Source organism: Zalophus californianus, chromosome 9 (assembly GCF_009762305.2).
Source record: "Zalophus californianus isolate mZalCal1 chromosome 9, mZalCal1.pri.v2, whole genome shotgun sequence".
In the NCBI taxonomy this organism is placed as follows: Eukaryota; Metazoa; Chordata; class Mammalia; order Carnivora; family Otariidae; genus Zalophus; species Zalophus californianus.
In genome coordinates, this window is record NC_045603.1 from 93,651,043 (window position 1) to 93,677,712 (window position 26,670).

The 26,670-nt window shown below is 35.9% G+C and overlaps 1 protein-coding gene across 2 annotated transcripts in view; it reads left to right on the top strand.

Moving 5' to 3' along the window:
- The window catches only part of LRP6 (LDL receptor related protein 6), a 173,647-nt gene that overhangs the window by 72,335 nt on the left and 74,642 nt on the right, over positions 1-26,670 (top strand). For both annotated transcript variants that reach the window (XM_027592991.2, XM_027592992.2), the window contains exons 4-5: positions 23,753-23,949; positions 25,680-25,811. In XM_027592991.2, the coding sequence (XP_027448792.1) occupies positions 23,753-23,949; positions 25,680-25,811 (329 nt within the window). The remainder of the gene's footprint in view (positions 1-23,752; positions 23,950-25,679; positions 25,812-26,670) is intronic.

Here is a 26,670-nt window from a genome sequence, read left to right on the forward strand (position 1 = left end):
GAATTAATACCAATCCTTCTTAAAATCTTACACAAAATAGAAGGGGGGGAACTCTTACTCATTTTATGAGACTATTATATTACCCTGATAGCAAAACCAGACAAGGAACCTATAAGAAAGAAAAATTACAACATGTATCATACGACCTCACTGATATGGGGAATTCTTAAGCTCAGGAAACAAACTGAGGGTTGCTGGAGTGGCTGGGTGATAGACATTGGGGAGGGTATGTGCTATGGTGAGTGCTGTGAATTGTGCAAGACTGTTGAATCACAGATCTGTACCTCTGAAACAAATAATACAATATATATTTAAAAAAAAAAAGCAAGAGGGGAAGAATGAAGGGGGGGAATTGGAGGGGGAGACAAACCATGAGAGACAATGGACTCTGAGGAACAAACCGAGGGTTCTAGAGGGGAGGGAGATGGGAGGATGGGTTAGCCTGGTGTTGGATATTAAGGAGGGCACGTTCTGCATGGAGCACTGGGTGTTATACACAAACAATGAATCATGGACCACTACAACAAAAACTAATGATGTATGGTGATTAACATAACAATAAAAAATTTAAAAAAATTACAGGCCAGTCTTCTTAATGAATATAGATGCATAAATCCTTAACAAATACTAGCAAACCAAATTCAGTAGTACATTAAAAGGATCATACACCATGATCAAGTGGCATATATTCCATTGACAAAATTCAGTATTCATTCATGTTAAGTCTCAACAAAATGAGTATAGAGGTAACATACCTTAACATAATAAAAACTATATATGACAAACCCACAGCTAATACTATACTCAAAAGTGAGAAGCTGAAAGCTTTTTTTTCTAAACTATATATGACAAACCCACAGCTAATACAGTACTCAAAAGTGAGGAGCTGAAAGCTTTCTTTTCAAACACTCTTGCTATTATTATTCAGCTTAGTACTGACGATCTTAGCCAGTGCACTTAGGCAAGAAAAAGAAATAAACAGCATCCATAAATGAAAGGATTAAGTAAAACTGTATTTGCAGTTACATGTTATGTTATATGATGTTATATAGAGATAATTGTAAAACCACCACAAAACTATTAGAATTAATAAATTCAGTAGAGGTACAGGATACAAAATCAATATACAAAAATTAATTGCATTTCTATACACTAGTAACAGTATCAGAAAGAGAAACTAAGGGTGCCTGGGTGGCTCAGTTGTTTGGGCGACTGCCTTTGGCTCGGGTCATGATCCTGGAGTCCTGGGATCAAGTCCTGCATTGGGCTCCCTGCTTGGCAGTGAGTCTGCTTCTCCCTCAGACCCTCCCCCCTCTCATGCTCTCTCTCTCTCTCTCTCATTCTCTGTCTCAAATAAATAAAATCTTTAAAAAAAAAAGGGAGAGAAACTAAGAAAACAATTGTATTTACTATAGCATCAAAAAATATATGTATATAGCACACAGTAATAGATTTAACCAAGGAAGTGAAAGACTTGTACCTTGAATACTATAAGGCACTGATGAAAGAAATTTGAAGACACAAATAGATGGAAAGATAATCCGTGCTCATGGTTGGAAGAATTAATTTGTTAAAATCTCCATAGTACCCAGAGCCACCCACAGATTAAGTGCAATTCTTAACAAATTCCAGTCAAGTTTTTCACAGAAATAGAATGAACAATCCTAAAATTTGTATGGAACCACAGAAGCCCCCTAATAGCCAATGCAGTTTTGAGCATGAAGAACACAGCTTAGAGGCATCATGCTTCCTAATTTCAAACTACATTACAAAGTTACAGTAATGAAAACAGTATGGTATTGGCATAAAAACAGACACATAGATCAATGGGACAGATTAGAGAGCCCAGAAATAAACCAGTACATATATGAACAATTAATTTATGACAGAGGAGCCAAGAATGTACAATAATGAAAGGATAGTCTCTTCCATAAATGATGTTGGCAAAATTGGGCAGATGCACAAAAGAATAAAACTAGACCTGTATCTTATACCATACACAAAAATCAACTCAGAATGGGTTAAAGACTTAAATATAGAACGTGAAACCATAAAACTCCTAAAAGAAAACATAGGGTAAGCTCCTTGACATCATTATTGGTGTTGATTTTTTGGAATTGTCAACACAAGCAAGGCATTAAAAGCAAAAATAAACAAGTTGGACTACATCAAACTAAAAAGCTGCACAGTAAAGGAAACCATCAACAAAATGAAAAGGCAGCATTCAGAATGGGATAAAATATTTGTAAATTATATGTTTGAAAAAGTTGCTAATATCTAAAATATATAAAGAACTCATACAGCCTGATAGTAAAAAAATCTCATTAAAAAATGGACAGAGGAACTTAGTTTAATTTTTCCAAGGAGGATTTGCACATGGCTGTCAGCTACAGGAAAAGGTGCTAGACAAAGATGTGTGGTATGTATATATTCAATGCAATGTATATATCATTCAGCCATGAGAAGGAAGGACATCCTGCTGTTTGTGATAACATGGGTAGACCTTGAGGACATTAGGTTTAGTGAAACGAGCCAGATAAAGACAAATACTACATGGTATCATATATATGTGGAATCTTTTTTTTCTTTTAAGTTAAACTCATAAAAACAAAGAGAAGAAAAGTGGTTGCCAGGGGTTGAGGGGTAGAGTAAATAGGAAGAGCTTTTGTAAAAGGGTATACACTTTAAGATATAAGATGAATAAGGTCTGAGGATTTAATATGTAACATTGTACTTATAGTTGATAACACTGTACCGTGTAATTGAAATTTGCTAAGAGAATAGAACTTAAGTGTTTCCTCCTCCCCGATAAAAAGAAAAACGAAAAATGCGTGAGATGTGATGATTAACTAGATGGGATCTTTTTACAATTTATATGTGTGTTATATCATCGCTATGTACATTTTAAACATCTTTCAGTTTTATGTCAGTTATACCTCAATAAACCTGAAGAAAAAAATTATTATAAGGCGAAAGAATGAGGAACAGATTAATGTCCTTACACAGAAAACTCTCCAGAAGGATATGCCCACAGAACAGATCAAACCTCCATTTAAAAATGCACTGTCAGTAATTGAGACACCAATATCCCATGTCAAAAACCAAACAAATTAAAATCAGGAAGTTCAGAAATGAGGGATGCTTGGGTGGCTCAGTCAGTTGAGTGTCCGACTCTTGATCACGGCTCAGGTCTTGATCTCACAGTTGTGAGTTCAAGCCCCATATTCGAGCTTCTACGCTGGGCGTGGAGCCTACTTAAAAAACAAAAAAAAAAGTTCAGAAATGAGATGACAGAACTAAGAATTCTAAATAAAAGAAGAAAAATTATTTGAGTGAATAAACAGAAAAGATCTTTAGGAGTTGAAAAGGAAGAAAAATTTAAAGACCAAAAGGAAATGTTAAAAGGGTGGGAGAGGAAGTGACTAATATTGAAGATAGTCAAAGAAGAAACAACACAGATAAAAGACCCTCTTAGGAAGATAACCAAAGCAAGGGAATAGAATACATAAGAAAAACTATAATTCAGGAAAAGTTGCTTAAAACAAGATTTGAAAGTTCAGTTTGAAAGAAAACACTATGGGGGCACCTGGGTGGCTCAGTTGGTTAAGCACCTGACTATTGATTTCAGTTCAGGTCATAATCTCAGAGTTGTGGGATTGAGCCCTGTGGTGGGCTCCATGCTGAGTGGGGTATCCACTTGAGATTCTCTTCCTTTCCCTCCATTCCTGTCCCTGCTTGTGTGTGCTATCTCTCTCTCTCTCAAATAAATAAGTAAATCTTAAATAAAAAAAAAAAACTATGTACCTGAGAATAATAGTCAAAACAAACAACACCAAGACATATTCTAGTAAAATTATTCTGTAGAGAAAAAAAGTACTCTTTCGGCCTCTAAAATAAATTACTTGAAAAGAAAATTGAATTAGCATCAGACTTTCCCACAGTTTCACTTCACGTCAGAATTAAATGGAGTAGTATTTTCAAGATACTCAAGAGTGAAAAAAATGTGAGGCAGGTTTTTTTAAAAAAATACATCACAACTGACTCCTAGTCTGCCACTCTTAACCAACATGCAGGAAGTCAAGAAATACTATTTCCCTGAGTCATTCCTGAAAATGTGGTAGTGTCTGAGCTTTAGACCACCAAAATGATGAGTGAGATATCAAAAAAGGTTTGATGAAGAACATTAAATATATAATTACTTGTAGTATGAAAGTTAAAGGATTCAAATTGAGAGGGTATAGTATGTAACAATTACTTTTAGATAAGGTAAAGTACCACTATAAAAAACTGGAGGGAAAATAGAGGGTACTACATGCAAAAATTTTGTAAAACTCTTCATAGTAACTACATTGGTGTATTGATATTAATACTCATTCTGAGGTTTTTTTGGTGTGTTTTTTTTTTTTTGAGACTGTTTAATGTTGGATTAAGAGAGTAATCATTGGGTGTATTCTATTGCCCTTGCATATGCAGGATTTTCAGTGTGAAAGGAAATAAATGTAATACTCTAGAGGTTAACTGAGGAAAACTGATAATTCTGAGTTTTACTTGGAAGTACTGGCATGAGCTCATTAGGTATTTTATGTTACATGGATAAATACACACAAATACATTTATTTCCTAACTATGACCACTGAAGAGGAATGGGAATAAAACCACCCATATTATAATCTTGGAAAACTGTTCCACCTTAAAAGAAATCATATCTTTCAGGTGAAATTGTTGATTCTGTGTCTATGGCAAGAAGTGTACAAGGTGAGCTAGAACATATGGCATACCAGATAGCAAAAAATCTGTTACAGACTCTAGGGTTATTTTAATAAGCTTGAGAATATTTTAATTAATTATAATTTATTTATATTTATTTATTTGTATATATATTTATATATAAAAATATATTTATAAATATAAATATAAAAAATATATTTATAAATATAAATAAAATATTAATATTTTAATAAACTTGAGAAGCCTCTCTCGGTTCAAGAACGGAAAGAAACTCATCAAGTATGTTTAAATCCTTGAGTTCATAATGATATTGTAGAAAGGAAGTGGTCAGTTTGAAAGGATGATAGGAAACCAATTCATCATTACCCCTAATGTTGGTAATAAAGGAAAAGAAGCAATTTATTTTCCCTTTTCTACGTGAATCTACCAGTAGCTAACAAAAAAGTAGATATGGGAAAGCTGTACCCACTAATACGTGAAAAATAAATGATGTAATTAGAATATCAGCATTTTATAACTTCCAATGAACTATTGAATCTAGGCAGTGAACATCAATGGCTGCTAACATCACAACCAGAAAAAGAATAGACATTATTTGCCTTGCTGTTGGAAGAAAAGTGCACCATCTTTCATTTTGCCAAAGGTATCAGTTCAACATGAGTCTGATTGAACTTGGAATTTGCAGGAGAAACAGAGGACAGAGAAACATATTCAACTGCTATATGAGTTTGCATCAGTGGATATGGACACAGAGGTCAAATATATCCCAGGTCCTTCAACAGATAAACTGTAAAAATGATGATGGAACCTGTAGATTAAAAGAGACTTAAAAGAGGGTTGAGGAAGGATGAATGGGCTGAGCACAGGGTTTTTAGGGTAATGAAAATAATTCTGCATCATACTATAATGATGGATACATGTCATCCATTTGTACAAATCTGTAGAATGGACAACATCCAAGACTGAACCCTAATGTAAACTATGGACCTTGGGTGATTATGATGGGTCAGTGTGGTTTCATCAAGTGTAACAAAAGTACCACTCTGGTGGGGGATGTTGAGGATGGAGAAGACTGTGAATGAGGGTAGGAGGTATGTGGAAAATTTTCTGGGGCGCCTGGGTGGCTCAGTCATTAAGCGTCTGCCTTCGGCTCAGGCCATGATCCCAGAGTCCTGGGATCGAGTCCCACATTGGGCTCCCTGCTCCGCGGGAAGCCTGCTTCTTTCTCTCCTACCCCCCCGCTTGTGTTCCTGCTCTTGCTGTCTCTCACTCTCTGTCAACTAAATAAAATATTTTTTTCTTTAAAAGAAAATTTTCTGTACATTCTCATCAATTTTGCTGTGAGCCTAAAGCTACCCTAAAAAAAATAAAGTCTTGAGACTTAACAGACATAGGAAACAAAAAACAATAGGTCATCAAGACTAAACTTTTCTGTGGATGCACCCTCAGCTAATAAAACTAAAAAGTAAGGAAGTGATTACTGTAAAGTCAGAATAGTGGTTACTTTTGAGGAGAAAGAAGGGTCGAGAAGAGTTTTCTGAGGTGATTAGCAAATTTCTTTCCTGATTTGGGTGAAGGTTACAGGGTGTCTGGGTGAGGATTACACTAGGTTTTTCTGTATCAGCCTTATTTTATAAAAAAAAAAAAAAAGATAAACAAGTTACCTTGAAGCTTCTTAGCAGATAAAGGAAAATGAATTACCAGCATACATTGGAAAGGTGGCAACTTAGGAGTTCTTTGCAAGAAAATGTTTTCATCAGATTAAATTTGAGGAAAAAAATTTTCACATGTAGTCACTAAGGGATGTAATGTATTTTAAAAATGCAGTTTTGTGTGTATGTTAATTTTATATTACTTTCCTGTGGTGGTCTCTGTTTAAAATTGGGGCATAATACGGTAGAGGTAATTCTACAAATGATTAAGCTAATGTTATTTGAGATAGAAATCTTTTGGAAGTTAAGATAAGGGTAGACCTTAGAGTACCCAGGGAAAGAATAAACTCTATATCCCTTAAATAGCCTTCCTTCAGTCATCAGTGTTTTGATTTTTGCTTTTGATAAGAGCATGTAGCAGACCACAGTACCTAGTACTTATTAGGTGTTTAGTAAATGTGGATCAGATGATATTATTTATTATAGAAGAATAATTGTGTGCTGTTCTTTATGAAAATGGTGCTTTCGGTTAGTCATCAGCAATGCATGATCTTTTTAGCTGCTCTTCCAGTGATAATGGATTTGTTCTTAAACTTCCACACTCTCGGAGTTCCTTTTGAGAGAACGCCAATGCGTTTGTCAAAAAGCCATACAAATACTTGAAGGATGCAGTTTGGTCTTGGAAGGAGTAAGCCAATTGATCATCAGTTGAGAACAATATCCTTAACCTTAGATCTGTTACATTCTGCAAAGAAATCTCACACAGAAGTAAAAAAAGTGTCTTAACCCATTCAGTTCTGGGAAAAGCTACATAATTGTTGATTCCAAATCTGAAAAACCCACATGAGCTGTATGATTTCCATGATGAACTGCAAAGATTCATTACTGCCCCTCTTCCTTTAAAGAAAATAAACAACAGGAATTTTTAGTGTATACTTAGTTATTTATATTTGTATATCTCCTTTCAAACAGTCTTCATATAAGCTATGGAATGTAGTTGCTTTTGGACACAGATAACTCAAGGCTCTCATATGCATTTCCTAACCTACATTAATACTCCTAAACACTGTCTTTGCAGAAGGTACATTACCTGTGAGACTGATATGTGCTTTGTGAGATATAAAATTCATAGTTCATTCATCTCCAGTTGCAACAGTGGGAAGACTGCAGTAGGAAAGACTGCAATATTTAGTTTTTAAGAAAAAAGTTATCAACGGGCGCTTGGATGGCTCATTCAGTTAAGTGTCCAACTCTTGATCTCAGCTCAGGTCTTGATCTCAGCTCAGGTCTTGATCTCAGGGTCGTGCTGGGCATGGAGCCTGCTTAAAAAAACAATTATCAATATACAGTTGACCCTTGAACAACATGGATTTGAACTGCACAGGTCTACTTACATGTAGATTTTTAAAAATAAATACAGTACAATAAATGTATTTTGTCTTCCTTATGATTTTCTGAGTAACATTTTCTTTTCTCTAGCTTACTTTATTATAAGAATATAATATATAATATATATACAAAACATTTGATAAATTGGCTCTTTATGTTATCAGTAATGCTTCTGATCAACAGTAGGCTATTGGTGTTAAGCTTTTGGGGAGTCAAAAGTTATGTGTGGATTTTCCATTGCATTGGGGGTCAGTGCCCCTAAACCCTGCATTGTCAAGGGTCAACTGTATTGTTAAGGTGGCATTTCTCCCTAAACTGATCTGTAGATTCAATACAGTCTCAACAAAAATTTCAAAGGAGTTTTTGAATGTGTGTATGTGCACATGCTTGTGCACACATGTGTGCATACTTTTTTTTTAATGGCAAGTTGGATCTAAAATTTGTATGGGAATGTCTAGAACCTATTAAAATAGTTCAGTTGATTTTATTAAGGTAAAAAAATGTATGCCATCTTTCAACTTGATTTCAAGATTTACTGTAAAGATAGAATAATTAAAACAATGAGGTATTAAATCTAAGGATAGAGACCAATGGAACAGAATAGAGTTCAGAAACAGGTGCATATACAGTAAACCGATTTTAAAGTAGATATCAAGGGTGTAAATATGCTATTTTAACCTGCCTTGACAGATACTGAAGAAAAATAATAAACTTTAACATCTTGAGGGAGTAATTAAGGCCTTTTTGGAAAACAATTCCTAATAACTAGAGTCAGGTTTTTAAGTTAAGGTTATTAAAGAACACTTTGTTTTGTCAGTGTTATTAAGCAGCAGTAGGAAATGTGGGGGAATGGTTGGAGGCAAGTTTAGGAGGATGGGTAGGAGCCAGATCATGTGGGTTTAGTATTCTAAGATAAGGCATTTGGAATTTTATCCTGAAAAATAGTAGGAGTCATTGGAGATTTTCAGGTAGCAAACTGACCTGGCTAGATTCATCTTTTAGAAATCCCAATTTGATAGTTGTATAGAAAATGGTTTGAAGATTATTTGTAATTAGTTCACTTCCTTAAATCTTCCAGTAAATCATCATTATTCTCAGGTGAAGTACAAACTCTTCATTGCGACTTAAATGATCTAATTCCTTTATCTCATTTTAGAAAAACGTCCTCACCATTTCCTTCCTTGCACACTAAGACCCAATCCTGATAAACTACCTGTAGCTCCCTGAAGATAGATCTGTGGTGACTCCTTTTTCTGCTTTGAATGGCTGGTTAGATGGAAGTGCCATTCCTTTGAGATGGATTCAGAAAAGTAGAATAGGTTCTTTTTTCTTTCTTCTTTTAATGTTGGAAGAGAGTGAGGTTGAGTTCAGCTTTAGACATGTTTGCAGTTGAGTTGCTTAGAGAAAACTATGGTTATGAAGTCTGGAGAGCTTTGGATCTGTGCGCCTGCAGCTCAGTAGAGCAGTCTCACAGGGCGATACAGATTTATAGTCATTATCAAGTTAATGGCTATTAAAACCATGAACTACAAACATAGGGGAATTTTGTATCAGTACCAGAGACTTAGGCAAAGGTAACAAAATACCAGAAACCTTGAAGAATTTCTGCAGGGTTCAAGATTGAAGGATGTCCCAGTCTGACTGAGCTGTTGTGTGATTAACCATCCCTTTTTGCCTGGGTTTCAGGAAACCCCTCAGACCTAGGCAGACTGACATGGTTCATTACATACTGAACTTGTGAAGAATCTACTTCCCAAAGAAGCAAGTGGAAGAGACTTGCCCAAATAAACAGTAAAACCACAGCTGTCCAGAGATGATGTCTAGAGGTGAGGGTGATGATGAGGAGGAGGTGGGCTAGGGTGAAAGTAGGCCTCATCTGGATTCTGTTAGCACTTCTGGGAGCCATACCAGGTACTGAAGGACACATTATGTTATGGCAACCATACTTGACGTGATTGAGCATGTTAGGCAAAGATCAGAGGTGTAGCTAAAGCTGGCTGTGAATTAGCACAATGGTGTTGGAGAATAAGCAGACTCAACATATATTAAAAGACTTTCTGGTGCTACCAGAAACATGCAAATAAAATACATGAATATGCTATTATTGCTAGCCTCAAATCCTCCTCCCCTCTGTGTGATTTGGTTTCCAAACTAAGTAAAACTGCAAATTGAAAATTTATTTACCTTCTCTCTTCTTGATCTGAAAGCCTGGACCAGGAATTTTTAGGCTATAACAGAATTGATCTCAACTTCCAGTAAAGTACAGACCTCCCTCTGAAATACAAGCAAATAGGGAAAAATAAAAAGGGGCACACAAGAAGATACTACAGTCCAAAGAATGACCTGTATCAAGGAATCAGAGCAAATGTCTTCCTGTAATCTCCTGTAAGATAGAGGAAAAAAAAAATTATCAGAGTTTAAGAGGACACAGTATACATGCAAATAGAGTAAGTAGTATGAAAGAATACATTTAAGTTCAGTAAAAACAATGATAATAAAAAGCATGATTGTTTAAAACAGTTTAAGCATTGAGGACTAAAAAAAACCCAAAAAAGTCAAATCAGTGGAGTAGAATTTAACCTTGAGAAATTCTCCCAGAACTTGGAGAAACAGAGATGAAAATGATGGAAGAAAAGATGTGAGGTCTGGAGGTTGATGCAGGGGTTGTTCATGTGTTACTGCAACAGAAAGATATGAGATATGTAAAGAATCAAAATATACTATTTCCAGTGCTCTTTCCGAAAAAGTTATTTGGTATGCTTTAGAATTAAAATGTGGAGCTTTAGTGAGGAAGTCAGATAATTAAATATTTTTGAAGAATGAAACTAGTTAAACGTGGAGTTAAATCTAGTAATTGCTGTTAATGTGTTTTTAAAACTTAGACCATGAAATATTTTGAAATAGAAGATTAAAAAGTATATAATATGTAAATATCAAGTGTTAATAGTAAAAATGAGAAATGATGATGGGATGGTTAGATGAGGAAGAAGGGCCTGCATGAGTAAAACCATCTTAACGTCTTACCTTCTACATGGGGCTATCAGGAGATACTGCCTGTTCTTGCAATTGATAGTTATCTAAATTGGATCAAATATGACTTAAAGATAATTGAATTTGAGTAAAACAGTTTGTATATCCTCCAGATCCCTAGAGACATAAAGGGAGCACATAAACTCAATTTGTGGGAAAAGTCCATGAAAAAGGGGAAAGGGGGAGAGTAAGGAAAGAAAAATGGGCAGCCTAAGAAGGAGTAGGATCCAGCAGTTATGCTGTTAAATATAGATGCAAGATATAGATTCTATAATCTGAATGTTGAACAATATCTGTTTTTAACCATACTGCCCTATTGTGAAACATTTAAGTTATAATTTTTTACTTCTATAAATATTGTTGGAATAAAGAGGAGCCTTATGAATCTGTATCTTTGATTACATACTTAGAATTAATTACTAGAAGTAGGATTTGTATATCAAGGTACATAGAGATTTTAAGGCCATTTTTTTTCATGAAATGATTTTAATGATTTCCACTGTCACACAGTGTATGTCTGAATCTCTTATCATTTTTTTTTACATTAAGAAAAAAATTTTATCCATTTTGAAATTTTAAATGTATTTTATTGTATTTTTTCGTTACTGGTAAAAGCGAGTATTTTCCATAGTGTTAATTATAGTGGATTCTCATTATTCATGGTACTTAATTCTTTAAAGTTGTTGCGAACACTCAGATAGTGAATACAGAATCAGTGCTCTTGGGAAATACAGAATTAGATTCCTGCTAGCTTGTGGTCAAAACATTTTCATCAGCTGATCATTTCATAATCTTTTTAATGTATGTTTCTGCTTAAAAACACTTCAATATATAATCTTGAGTTTTGAACAATATGGATGTTTATAGCACAATCATTCAATGTAGTGTTATATAGCCATCAAAAATAATGTGAAAGAAATGTTTAATAACATGGTGAAAATCTTTACAATTCGTTGTTAAATGAAAACAGGTCATTATGGTGCGGTAAATGCCACAAATTTACAAAAACTCATTTTTGTAAAAAAAAAATCAAGATGAGAGGATGAGTTGGAGTCTTTCAAAATAACCATTTTTCTCAAGGCAGATTAACCACTGTTGAGGAGAAATAAGGACTTTGGGGCCTTGCATATATTCCCAGTGAAGAAGCTGAGTAATAAAGGGTGCTAAATGCTCTTTATTCTTGGCTTAGTGCAGGTACCTCCATCATTTCTTGGTTTGGCTCAGCTTTTTTCTTTTTATCCTTCGGGGGCTATGATTTAGAGCAAATGGATTTTTACCAAATTTTATTTTATTTATTTTTTAAAGATTTTATTTATTTATTTGACAGAGAGAGACACAGGAAGAGAGGGAACACAAGCAGGGGGAGTGGGAGAGGGAGAAGCAGGCTTTCCGTGGAGCAGGGAGCCTGTTGCAGGGCTTGATCCCAGGACTCTATGATCATGACCTGAGCCGAAGGCAGACGCTAAACGACTGAGCCACCCAGGCGGCCCCAAATTTTAAATTCTAAACCTTTTTGGTTAGTTGGTTTCCCGTTGTACCTTAACTATTATAAAAATAGAAACCAGTTTTTCCATTTCTTGATGTTTGGGAATTGCTTGTATTTGTATATATACATGTATGTATTGTACACATGCTTTAATAAAGGACTAGATGTTCTCTCATTTCTCTTTCCAAATTTTTGTGGGGAACATACATGTATTTCTTTATATAATCAGGAAAAAATAATTACTTTGGAAAAAAAGTAAATACCAGATTTTGATGAAATGGTTTAGATGCCTTTAATGTTTCTCTCTTCTTTCTACTCAGATATAGTATTAACTTTACTTCTGTCTGGCCTACCTACAGTCTTCTTGAACACAGTGTAGTTCCTTCATGTGAGGTCCAGTTAGATGTATAAGACACTATTCAAGTTGTTTATCCACTTTTAAATTATTTATCTTAGTTGTAAGAGTTTTATATATTCTGGAAACACTTTTTTCACTGCATATATGATTTAGAATTATTTCCTTTCAACCTGTGGCTTTTGTTTTTATTTTCTTGTTGGTGTGTTTTGAAGCACAAAAGTTTTTGATTTTGATAAAGTGTAATCCGTTAGCTTTTTCTTTTGCTAAAAGTGTTTTTGATGTCTTTAGAAATCGTCTAATCCAAAGTCATGAAGATTTACAACTATGTTTTCTTTCTACGAGTTTTATTGTTTTAACTCTTATATTCAGATTTATGCTGCATTTTCTGTAAGGCATCTTACACTCTTATGTCAAATGTATTCTCAGGTATTCAGTTATTTTTTATGGTGTTGTGAATGAATTATTTAGTTAATTTCAATTTATGTATTTATTCTTTTAAGATGCCGTATCTAAATGAGGTCATAGGGCGCCTGGGTGGCTCAGTTGGTTAAGCGACTGCCTTTGGCTCAGGTCATGATCCTGGAGTCCCTGGATTGAGTCCCGCATCGGGCTCCATGCTCGGCAGGGAGTCTCCTTCTCCCTCTGACCCTCCCCCCGCCATGTGCTTTCTCTCTCTCTCAAATAAATAAAAATCTTTTAAAAAAATGAGATCATAGAATATTTGTCTTTCTCTGACTTACTTCACTTAGTATAATGTCCCCGGGGTCCATTCATGTTGTTGCAAGATTTCCTTCTTTTTTTTTTTAATAGTTGAATAGTAATCTGTTGACATATACACACCACATTTTCTCTATCCATCCATTTGTCCATGGACACTTAGGTTGTTTCCGTGTCTTGGCTACTTTAAATAATTCTTAGTGAACCTGGGTGTACAGATACCTCTTTGACGTAGTGATTTCGTTTCCTTCAGATGTTTACTCAGAAGTTGAATTACTGGATCATATGTTTCTACTTTTAAATTTTTTTTAAAAGATTTTATTTATTTATTTGACAGAGCCAGAGAGCACAAACGGAGGGAATGGCAGAGGGAGAGGGAGAAGCAGGCTCTCCCCACTGAGCAGGGAGCCTGATGCAGGACTCGATCCCAGGACCCCGAAATCATGACCTGAGTCGAAAGCAGATGCTTAACCATCTAAGCCACCCAGGCGCTCCTTTATTTTTAATTTTTGAGGAACTTCCATACTGTTTTCTGTAGTAGCTGTACCAATTTCTATTCCCACCATCAGTGCACAGAGGTTCCCCTTTTTCCACATTCTTGCCAGCATTTGCTATCTCATGGTTTTTCTTTTCTTTTCTTTTTTTTTTGTTAATGTGTGTCTAGTCCTGTGGAAAGGACTACTGGGGGGCCCATGGTTGAGCTGATTGATCATTTTCCTTGTCCCCATGAGGAGGCTTTTGCCTCTTTCCTCACTGTCCCGCATGGCTTGGGACTAAGCTTTTTTCCCATTTGAAAAGATTTGAGATTCTGTCTGTAGAGTCCCTGTCTGGGTGAATCCAAAGCAGAGATCGCTGAGGGTGAGCATATGGGACAGTCATCAAATATATAGGAAGCCCCACTAGGTTCAGGCAACTTTCTCGGCACTGACCATGACCATAATCCAGTGCACAGAGCAAATAACATTGCTGCCTTCCAGAGGTCCATTCTAGTTGGGAGTCAGACAGTTACACAGTGCAGCCAGTGTGACATCATCCTGCCTCCTTCTAGATATGGGTGAATCTTCCTTCCTTTTTTTTTTATCGAACAATCTTACATCAGTTTCAAGTGCACAACATGGAGACTTGACAAGTTTATACTTTATGTTATGCTTACCACAAGTGTAGCTACTGTCCGTCACCAAATAATTCTAGTACAATACCATTGACTATATTCCCTGTATGCTATCTCTTGTCTTTTTAATGATAGCCATTCTAAGAGGCATGAGGTGATACCTCATTGTGGTTTTGATCTGCATTTCCCTGATGACTAGTGATGTTGAACATCTTTTCATGTACCTGTTGACCATCTGGATATCTTCTTTGGAAAATGTTGTTTTAGGTCTTCTGCCTAATTTTTTTTTTTTTTAAAGATTTTATCCATTCATTTGACAGAGAGAGACAATGAGAGAGGGAACACAAGCAGGGAGAGTGAGAGAGGGAGAAGCAGTCTTCCCATTGAAAAGGGAGCCCGATGCAGGGCCCGATCCCAGGACCCTGGGATCATGACCTGAGCTGAAGGCAGATGCCCAACGACTGAGCCACTCAGGTGCCCCGGTCTTCTGCCCAATTTTTAATTGGATTATTTGTTTGTTTTTGATACTGAGTTATATAAGTTCTTTGTATATTTTAGATATTAACCCCTTAGCAAATACATGATTTGCAAATATTTTCTCCCACTCTGTAGGTTACCTTTTTATTTTGTTGATCACCTCTTTTGTTGTGTAGTGCTTTTTAGTTTGATGAAGTCCCACTTGCTTATTTTTGATTTTGTTCCTAGTGATTTAGATGTCATATCCAAAGAATCATTGTCAAGAACCATGTCAAGGAGCTTTTCCCCCCTATGTTTTCTTCTAGGTATTTTATGTTTTTCAGCTCTTAGATTTAAGGTTTTAGTCCATTTTGAGTTAATTTTTGTAAGTGGTATAAGATAGGGGTCTAGTTTCATTCTTTTACATGTGCATGTCTAATTTTCCCTGTACCATTTATTGAAGAGGCTGTCTTTTCTCCACTGAGTATTCTTGGTTTTCTTGTCAAATATTAGTTGATCATATGAATTTCTGTTTTTTTTCATTGCTAGTATATAGAAATGCAGTTTATTTCTGTGTATATATATATTTTAAATTCTTTAGTATTTTTGTTTTTAGAATCATGACACTTATGAATAATGGCAGTTTTACTTCTTCCTTTCCAATCTAGATGCCTTCTTTCTATTCCTGTTTTGATAGTACTGACTAGATCCTCTGTTACAGTGTTGAATAGAAGACATCCTTGCTTGATCCTGACCTTTGGGGGAAATCATTAATTGTTATTATTATTATTATTATTTTGCCATTGAGCATGATCTTAGCAGTAGGTTTTTTGTAGACACCTTAATGAGGTTGAGGAAGTTTCCTTCTATTCCTAGTTTCTTCACAATATATACCATGACTGGTATTATATTTTGTCCAGTGCTTTTTCTGCATCTATTGAGATGATCATGTGATTTTGTTTTTTATTTTGTGAACATGATGAATTACATTAATTGTTTTTAGTTGTTAAACCACTCTTGGATTCTTGGGGTAAATCCCATTTGGTCATGGTTTAGAATCCTTTTTAGATGTTACTAGTTTCAGTTTGCTGACATTCTGTTGAGGACTTTTATGTCTTTATTCATTAGAGGTATTGGTCTGTAGTTATTTTTCTTATTCTGTCTTTGGCCTTGGTATCAGTATAATACTAACTTCATGGAATGAGGTGGGAAGTTCCTCTTCCTCTAGGGTATGAGATAGATAGTATTTCTGCTGTAATATTTAGTAGAAGTTATCTGGGCCTAGGGATTTCTTTATGGGAAGATTTTAAGTTATTAAGGCAATTTCTTTAATTGTTCTAGGTCTTTAGGATTTTTTTAAATTTCTTCTTGAGTCACTTTTTTTCTTTTTTTTTATTTTATTATGTTAATCACCATACATTACATTAGTTTTTGATGTAGTGTTTCATGATTCATTGTTTGTGTATAACACCCAGTGCTGCATTCAGTACATGCCCTCTTTAATACCCATCACCAGGCTAACCCATCCCCCTACCCCCCTCCCCTCTAGAAGCCTCAGTTTGTTTCTCAGAGTCCATAGTCTCTTATGGTTCATCTCCCCCTCTACTTCCCCCCCTTCGTTTTTCCCTTCCTACAATCTTCTTATTTTTTTTTAATTTTTTAAATTTTTTTCACTTTTGTTAATTTGTTTCTAGGAATATTTCCATTTTGTCTAGGTTGTCATAAAGTTATTCATATCTCCTTATAATCCTTTTAATTTCTGTAAGGTCAATAGTGATGTCCCTCTTATATTCATGATTTTATTCACAAATTTCTCAATTTACGTCTTTTCTCTTTTGGGGGGCCCAGTCTACCTAAAGGATATTCAGATTTGTGGATCTTTTCATAAAATTTTCATGCAGTTTTACTGAATTTTTTTCTCTACTGTTTTTGTGTTGTAATATTTCATTGATCACCACCCTAATATTTTTATTTTCTTTCTTTTGCTAGCTTTGCATTTGGTTTGCTCTCTTTTTCCCCTAGTTTCTTAAGCTTGAAGCTTAGTTTATTGATTTGAGATTATCTTCTTTTCTAATACAGACACTTAAGGGGTTAATTTATAGAATTTACCCTAAGCATTGCTTTGGTGGTATGCCATACATTTTTTTTAAAGATTTTATTTATTTATTTGACACAGAGATAGAGAGCATTAAGTGGGCAGAGCGGCAGGCAGAGGGAGAAGCAGACTCCCCGCTGAGCAGGGAACCCGATGCAGGGCTGGATCCCAGGACTCTGGAATCACGACCTGAGCTGAAGGCAGATGTTTAACTGACTGAGCCACCCAGGCGTCCCTCCCATACATTTTTTAATAAATTTTTTATTTGCTGTGTTTTCATTTCCTTTTATCTGAAAATATTTAAAAGAATTTCTTGTGATTTCTTGGACCCATTGCTTACTGAGAAGACATTAAGGAAGAATTTAGAAAATTCTCATTTGTGAATTTCTCAAATTTTGTTGTTGATTTATTAATGAATTCTGTAGTTCTCAGAAAATACACTTTATATGATTCAGTCTTTTTTTTTTAAGATTTTATTTATTTATATGAGAGAAAGAGAGAGCGCACGTACGAGCACCCTAGGATCATGACCTGAGCCAAAGACAGATGCCCCTGATTCAGTCTTTTTTCAAATTAAATGAGATTTATTCTGTGACTTAGTATGTGGTCAGTCCTGGAGTAGGTTCCATGCATACTTGGAAGAATGTATGTTCTCCTATTATTGGATGAGAATTTTCTTTAGAGGCTAAATTGGTTGATGATGTTCAGATTTCCATACCCTTGATGATTTTCTGTCCAGTTGTTAAAAAAAATTTTTAAGTAATCTTTGTACCCAATGTGGGGCTCAACCCCGAGATCAAGAGTTGCATGCTCTAGGGGCACCTGGGTGGCTCAATCATTTAGGTGTCTGCCTTCTGCTCAGGTTGTGATCCCAGGGTCTGGGATCCAGCCCTGCGTTGGTCTCCCTGCTCAGCGGGGTGTCTGCCTCTCCTTCTCTCTCTGCCCCTCCCCCCACTCATGCACACTCTCTGTCAAGTAAATAAGTAAAATATTTTTTTAAAAAGTTGCATGCTCTATCAACTAAGCTAGCCAAGCATCTCATTTCTGTCTAGTTCTATCCTGTGAATATAGGATGTTGAGTGAGACCTTGGACTGTTAATGTTGAACTGTTTATTGCTCTCTTCACTTCTGTCAGGTTTTTCTTCATTTGAGGCTTTGTTTTTTGTGTGTATATGTTTATAGTTGTATCTTCCTGATAATTTGAATCTTTGTTATTATAAAATGTGCTTCTTTACCCTTGTATATTTTTTGTCTTAAAGTATATTTTGTCTGATAGAGTCACTCCATCTCTCTTAATGGTTACTGTTTACTATGACCTTTTACTCTCAAGTTTGTATCTGTGAATATAAAATGTGTCTCTTGTAGACAGCATATAGTTGAACCTTGTTTTGTTTTACCCAGTCTAACAATCTTTGTCTATACATGTAGAGGTATTTTTTTGAAAAGGAAAAACTGTATATATTTAAGGTGCTCAAACTTTTGCCTTTTTTTTTTTTTTAGAGATTTTATTTATTTATTTGACAGAGAGAGAGGGCGCACAAGCAGGGGGAGTCGCAGGCAGAGGGAGAGGGAGAAGCAGGCTCCCTGCTGAGCAGAGAGCCCAGCTCGGCCTCCATCCCAGGACCCTGGGATCATGATCTGAGCTGAAGGCAGAGGCTTACCCGACTGAGCCACCCAGGCATCCCCCAACCTTTTGCCTTTTGATTGAAGTGTTTATTCACATTCAGTGTTATTAATGATACAGTTGGGCTTACATCTGACATTTTGATGTTTGTTTTTTCATATCTTTTTTTGTTCTTTTCTGCCTTCTTTTGTATTAAGTAGATATTTTCTTTTAGTTTTCGTTTTTGTTTTTTTTTTTAAGATTTTATTTATTTGACAGAGAGAGACACAGTGAGAAAGGGAACACAAGCAGGGGGAGCAGGAGAGGGAGAAACAGGCTTCCCGCTGAGCAGGGAGCCGGATGTGGGGCTCAATCCCAGGACTCTGGGATCATGACCTGAGCTGAAGGCAGACGCTTAACGACTGAGCCACCCAGGCGACCGTTGTTTTCTTTTCTTTTTTTTTTTTAAGATTTTATTTATCTATTTGACAGAGAGAGACACAGAGAGAGAGGGAACTCAAGCAGAGGGAGTGGGAGAGGGAGAGGGAGAAGCAGGCTCCCCTCCTCCCCGGCAGCAGGAAGCCCAACGCGGGGCTGATCCCAGATCATGACCTAGGCTGAAGGCAGATGCTCAACAACTGAGCCACCCAGGCGCCCCAAGTAGATATTTTCTAGTAGATAATTCCTTTGTTGATTTGTTGTTGTTGTTTTTTTTAAGAGTGGGAGAGAGAGTGTGATGGGGCAGAGGGAGAAGAAGAGAGAATCTTAAACAGGCCCCACGCCTAGCACATAACCCATCCCGGGGGTTTGATATCACAACCCTGAGATCATGACCTGAGCCGAAATTAAGACTTGGACACTTAACTAACTGAGCCACCCACATGCCCCAATTTTTGAACTATGTTTTTGAGAATAAAACAGTTATAGTGTTTATTCTAAGGGCTGCAATATGTTTTTTGTTAAAATTGACTTTATGATAATACTGAGTTAATTCCTTTATAGAAATTTTACTCTAGTGTGTCTCCATTCCCTCTCCCTTCCTTTTTGCTGTTGTCATTTATTTATTTTTTACAAAAGATTTTATTTATTTATTTGACAGAGAGAGAGACCATGAGAGAGGGAACACAAGCTGGGGGAGGGGTAGAGGGAGAAGCAGGCTTCCCGCCAAGCAGGGAGCTGATGTGGGGCTCTGTCCCAGGACCCTGGGATCATGACCTGAGCCAAAGGCAGATAGATGCTCAGCTGACTGAGCCACCCAGGTGCCTGGAGTCTTTTTTTTTTTTTTTTGCCTGGAGTCTTTTTGTATTAACCTACATATTTGCTGTTTCTGGTACTCCTTAATTCTTCCTGAGGATTTAAGTTACCATTTGGTCATTTCCTTGCTCCAGGATAATTCTGTTCTCTCCCCTGTCCTTTGTATTTCATATCTTTTTATTTTTAAAAAATTTCTTGTCCTGGCAGCTTGCTTTCTGACATTTCCTGACTCTGATTCCTTTTCCCACTTTTTTTTGTACCTTATTTTTCCATTATCTGTCTTGTACCTATCATTCTCATTTTTCATTCTGCTCCCAGTAATTTATCCTCAGTATGGGGCTTTGTCTGGAAGGGAGCCCCGGAATGTCAGCTTTGAGAGTTCACAGTGGGTTAAAGTGTACTAGCCCTTTCAGCGCCAACCATGAATTCATTGTATTCACTGGTTCTTGGAGTGGCCAGAACCCCTCCTAGTCAGCTGATGTTCTCGTATTTGCCCTACATTTCATTGTTACCTATCTTGTGTGCTCTCCTGTTCTTAGGTCTCCTGAAGGTCCTGTTTCTTCTTTCTGATTCCTCCTGCAGAAGTACTGATGCCAGTCAGGTCTTATGGCTGTTAGTAGTTTTCCATACCTTTTTGGATTTTGGATTTTGTGGTAATATTCTTTTACTTAGCTCTGTTGTGAATGTTGTCCATGGGTTTTTGGTTTTGCTGCCTAGTTGTGCTTTCATGTGGAGGGCTTGTGGAGATTTTCCAAACCAGTGCTGCTACCACTGGTAGCAGTGGTATATATATTAGGTGTTATAACAGCTTCACCATATAACAATGTATTAGGTATTATAACAGCTTCACTACGATGAGGGATACTCCCTTCCAAGGTTAGGTTCACATGTCAGAATTCATGACAGTAGTGCTTTGGTATGACCAAACAAAGATTTATTACCCACACAGGTGGGGGAATTCTGAAACAGGGGCAGAGGACAGCTTTCTGGGAAGAGGTCCAGAAACAGAAAGTAAATACAAGTGCACAGGTGTTCTATAAAGGGTAAGTCCAGTTGGTGCAGAATTTGAAAGAGGCATCCATGAAGCATGGAATACGAAAGAGGTAGCAAGTGGCTCATGTACTTGGGGGTACTGGTGGGATTGAGCCCTATCAGTACACTGCTGAAAATGACAGACACAGGGAAGGGATGATACTCAGAGGTTGTCAGCACTAAATCAAAGTATCAACAGCGGTCTCAGTTTTTTTCCTTTGGTCTTCATAGTAGAGATCCATTTTTTAACTCCTGTTGTTGTGACATACTAATGAAGAACTGGGCTTTGATCTTGCCTGCCATGTTTGTTTTTGGTACCCATGATCAACTCCTCCTTGAAGAAACTTACATTTTCAGGGAGAGACCAAGAGGTGGGCCTACTTAGTAATCCCAACCAGAGAGATGAAAGGTGAAGACTATGTACAGTTATCTCTATTTTCAGAAACAAGTCACCATTGCTTGGATGAATCAATAAATACCAAAGAATATGTTAAGAATGAGTGATAGCCTTCTTAATTCTGCTTTTTGTTCAGCTCTGTTAATTACATATATCATTTAGATATTTAATTTTATCAAGCATTTACTGAGTGTCTAATCATTCCATTTAATTTGTGTACACAGTATTGTGTGAGATCATGGGAATATAAATAAGTCAGAGTCTAGTATTTACTTGATTCTAATATGATATTGATTTTAAGAACTTTTTATTGATTTACAAACTAATACAGGAAATGTACACCTCAGTTGTAAAATGTTACCCCATCTCAGGAATATTAAAATATTGAAAATATATATCCTAAAATTGAGGGATTATTTGTGAAATGTTTATTAAGTACCAAGCATAATGCTAAATCCATTTGCATATATTATCATTTAATGTTTACAGTAACTCAATGGGGATAGATTATTATCTTTCATTTATAGATAAAGAAAATAAAGTTTGCAGAAACGATGTAAGTAGTAAGTGTCAGAGGGACATTGAACTCAGGTCTGTCTGATTTCTTACCAATATATAAATGTTTTTAGTCAGTATATAAAGTGAGTGTATCTTTTAGGGAAGGATTTTGTTGTTCCTGTTTATTTTCCTGTGTTAACTTCTCTCTCTGCCTCTCTCTCTCTCTCTCTCTGTCTCTCATGAATAAATAAAATCTTAAAAAAAAAGAGTGAATTTTAACTTTTTATTTAATAATGTACAAAGGACTTAGAAGGCTTTTTTTTCTTCCCAAAGTTTTTCAAAGATTTGATTATGGAATTTGTAGTTCTTTAGGGTGGTTAATGAAATGCTAAGTCATTTATTACTATTCTTCCTTTTTCAGTTGTGTTACTTCTTTCTTGGCAGCTTCTCAGAACTCTCTTACCTTTACTGAATTTTGGTAGATTTTAGTGTGAAATATGTAGACCTATTTAAATTTGGATTTAAACTATGATTTCATTCCTGTAAATAACATAACCACTTTGGTAAAAGCCATTCATTTAAAAAGTGGAAGAAAAAAAAATAAAAAAATAAAAATAAAAAGTGGAAGAAACCACCTCAGAAGTTGACATTGTGACAGTTCTTCTAGGGAAATGAGAAGGAAAAGTAATCTGCTAGGGGAAAAAAAGAAAAATGAGAGGAGAAAATTGTGGTGATGTGGGCTGGCAGAGTAGGGATGAGTGTCTAAAACAGAAAATTTGTTTGGTAAACTGGTCATGCTAATCTTGTATTCAGTTTTTTAAAAATCGGGCCTGAATTTAAAACACCTTAGGCTAGGACCATTCCATGTACAATAACAGATATTAAGTCTGCTTAGATAAAAATTATCTTATTGCTCTTGAATTTAATTTAGTATGCTGGTGGTCTCTTCAGTATTTTAGATCATCAAGTGATGTCCAGGACCTAAAAACTGGATTATCTTCTCTAAAATATGTGATGTTCTTTATTTCTCTTCAGTTGCTTATACTTCCCATTCCTCCCTCCCAGTCTCTTTATGAAAATATTATATTTGACATTAGATAAATATCGAGTTTTTTTCTTTAATATTATTTTGGAGCAGAACATGATTTGTTCATTTTTCAGGAATATTTACTAATAACTCTCCATGACACTGCAAAGTTCTCTGGTTGAGCACTAATCAGGCTCTCTGCCTTTCCTTTCATATAGTATGGATTGCTTGAGAGATTTTTGGGTCTGTTTCGTCTCATGAACATATGATGCCTGTGGCAGCACTTGTTTGTTTGTTTGTTTTTGCTACCTGACTTGTGGAGATTAAGTAACCATATAGCAGAAAGCAAGCAGAAATGATGCTTTACCAGAGCTAGACTGGGGTTTGCAGAAAGAGCTCCACCAGAACACCTTTTTTAGCCTCAAGTATATGTTTTTACTTTCACTTACCAAAACCATATGAGATGATGGAAGAAACAGGCTCAGATTCTTTGTTTTTACACATCAAGAAGGGGAAAACCTATTGCAGATTTAAAACTACTTCACAGTGCCAACTTTAAACCTTGGGATTTTTCTTTTTGCCCACCTGTCTTCTAACAACATGAATTTTGTGGAAGGATGGAAGATGTGAGTTCAGAGATGGCAATTGACAGCAGTGCTAGTACTTGAGCCTTCTCTCTACTAGTTTGTAATGATCCTGGGGCCTGTTGCCAAGTACTTGGTTGGGAGTTTTGGACACTATGAAAATATATTCAAATTTATTACGTGACTTATTTTTCATAGGTGTGTTTGACCTTGAGATATGTGTTACTTGGGATTTGTGTGTGTTATTGTAGAAAACAAGATGTTTTAATGGGCAAAAGCAAGTTTTGATAAAAGAAAATTTAGAAATGTTTGAGTTTTTCTGTTTTTGTTAATAGGCAGGCAGTGGTTAAAGGTTCCCTTCCACATCCTTTTGCCTTGACATTATTTGAGGACACATTGTACTGGACTGACTGGAATACCCACTCCATTTTGGCTTGCAACAAGTACACTGGCGAGGGTCTGCGTGAAATCCATTCTAACATCTTCTCTCCCATGGATATACATGCCTTCAGCCAACAGAGGCAGCCAAATGGTAAGTGATCCTGATTTTTAAATTGCAAGTTGGAATAGCTTTAGCACTCAGATGTCTGGCTTTAGTGAAGGCAGGAGCAGAGAGGTCATATCCAAAGGTAGTAGGAAGGAATAAAACATGGGGAGAATGTCAAAATATAGTTCAGCTTAAATGGCAGCCTAAACCATTTGTACCTTGTTATCTATGACTGTTGACCACCTCAGCCCTTTGTTTGGGTCTGGGGTTAGGGTGTCTGAGAAGAGAGAAATAAAATAAGAAATTGAGATAGCTAAGCTTATACACAAATGCATTTCTTCTTTATATTATTTCTCTCTAATGTGTTTTTAAAAACAAACAAGCACTTTTCTTAAATAGAAACCTCTGTGAATCTAACTGGTGAATTTAAGTACCTTAGGTTGCCTAATAAAATACCTGCTTTTTCTGTGCACACTCCCCCCACCCCCCACGTCCCTTTTTCTTAGTTTTGCTTCTATTTTTGGTCAACCTTTGCAGTGACTTGGGCTTCGGCTGCTGGCAACAATTTCTTGTAAGAGAGGAGTAGAATTAGGTTTAAAAGGAATATGAGAATGTTAAGTGTTTGGCACTTGTATATAAATAAATGTCTGGCATGTGTCTAAGTATATTTCAGATTGTATTCCATAGCCAAAAATAAAGGATTTGGATTCTGCATTGCTTTGTATTAGCTCTATCCATTTAGGGGGAGGTAGTTAAATAATGAACATATTATATTGGAATCTGATGATCATGAGTCCATAAAAATGTTTTTAAATGTATGTGTTGCCCTTTTGTAAAAGTATTGTATGAATTTTTTATTTTCATGTTTAGCCCTTAGGAATTTCCCTGTTTGTTTTTTGTTTTTGTTTAATGGCACTGTTGATCCTTTATATTTTACTAGTTTCAAAATTTGCAGTTATCATTGCTTTATCTTTCATATTTTGTTGGTCTCCATCTTATGTTGATTTTTTATGAATATTATTATTTAAATCCATCCCTTTCCATAGTTTTGACAAAAGTGCTAATTAATCTCTGCTTCTCATTTTAATCTATTATGTATATCTTTTCCATGTTAATCTTTCCAAAGTGGATTTTTCAACATTCTAATTACTTTTCTTGGCTTTCAGTGCCCTCCACCACAATTTGTTCCCATTCTCTGTGCTCACTCAGCTTTAGCTCTTATTAGTCAACAGAAACCTTAATATCTAGTTAGACTATTTGCCTTATTATCTCTCCCAATGTACAGCCTCAAAGCTTTTATTTATACAGTTTTACCACATTTGAAATGTCCTCCTATCAGTCTTTCCTATCCTTCAGAGGTCCTTTCATGTCCTATGTCCTCCCTGAAAGTTTTCTTCTTTAATCCTTAGTGATTTACTTTCCATTTGACTCTATACTTATTGATGGTCTATCATGTGCAAGATAGCACTTGGTTTCATTGTTTTGTATTTTCTAGTTTGTTAATTTTGGCATACTGACTAGATTGTAAGCTCTTTTAGGGCAGGGGTCTCCTTTATTTCTTGTGTATTCCTCTTTGGGTACAAAATGCTAAGTCAGTTGTCACTGATTAATTCTCTTCCTTGCAAATGGTTTGGTAGTCAAGCACCTGGATGACATTTGGTAGTAATTTGGTTTATCGCAGTTGCTCATGTTATGGTTGTTAACCTTTGTGTACCTAGAGTGAGGGAGGGCATCCATAATCATTGGTATTAATCAGTGTGATTTATATTTGACAGCTACAAATCCATGTGGAATTGATAATGGTGGTTGTTCCCACTTGTGTTTGATGTCTCCAGTCAAGCCTTTTTATCAGTGTGCTTGTCCAACTGGGGTCAAACTCCTGGAGAATGGAAAAACCTGCAAAGATGGTAAGAAGATGGTCTCCAAGAAGGACATATTTCAGATAGCAACTGGAATTCTTTATGATTTATTTTGTTTTCTCTATAATAAGCTCTGTAGGTTACAGTGTTGGGGAGACTGTTGCTTAATCTTTGTCTTCACAATCAGTTCTATAACAGGGGTGTTTTGTGTTTTAGGGCATCTCTTTAATACTGTTTTATAAGTTTAGCATTTTAACTAAATCTTTAACATGCTATTTTTGAAAAAAATTAGGTGCTATTTCTTTTTTTATGAAATGTCAGTCATTGATACCACAATTGATTCTTGTGAAAATGAGTATTGCTTTTCTTAAAGAATATATTTTTAACAGTTGGTAGCATTTGTAAATAAAGGACCTCTGTGCAAGGAAATACTGTTTACTAAACTTTCAACTATAACGACATATCATCAGGTTGGTATATTCCTAAAAAATTATTGAATGATATTTTTAATTGCTTTTTAACAACAGAGAAGTGCTTTCAGAAGAAGAAAAAAATTCCATATTCTGTTTTTAAAGCAACCTCATTCTGTACTTAACCACTGCCTCTTCTCCTTACTCTCTTAATTCCCTATAGAAAGAGGGCATATTGGAGAAATATGTTGATTTAGGACATTTCAAGGGACTTCTGGTTTGGGAGAACACCAGTTCTTCCCTTTTTCTTCTTAATGAGAATATTATTCTTCATTCTTCAACCAGACTGATCACTGTCTGGTTTTCTAGTCACCAGCAAGACCTGGAAAAAAATTGTTACATTTAGCAGTGGCTTCTTTATCTAACTCTGAAAAGCAGAAGCCTTTATTTCAGAGTGGGTTAGGGAGTTCCTGGTAAGGGGGTCAGGGAGTCAGAGA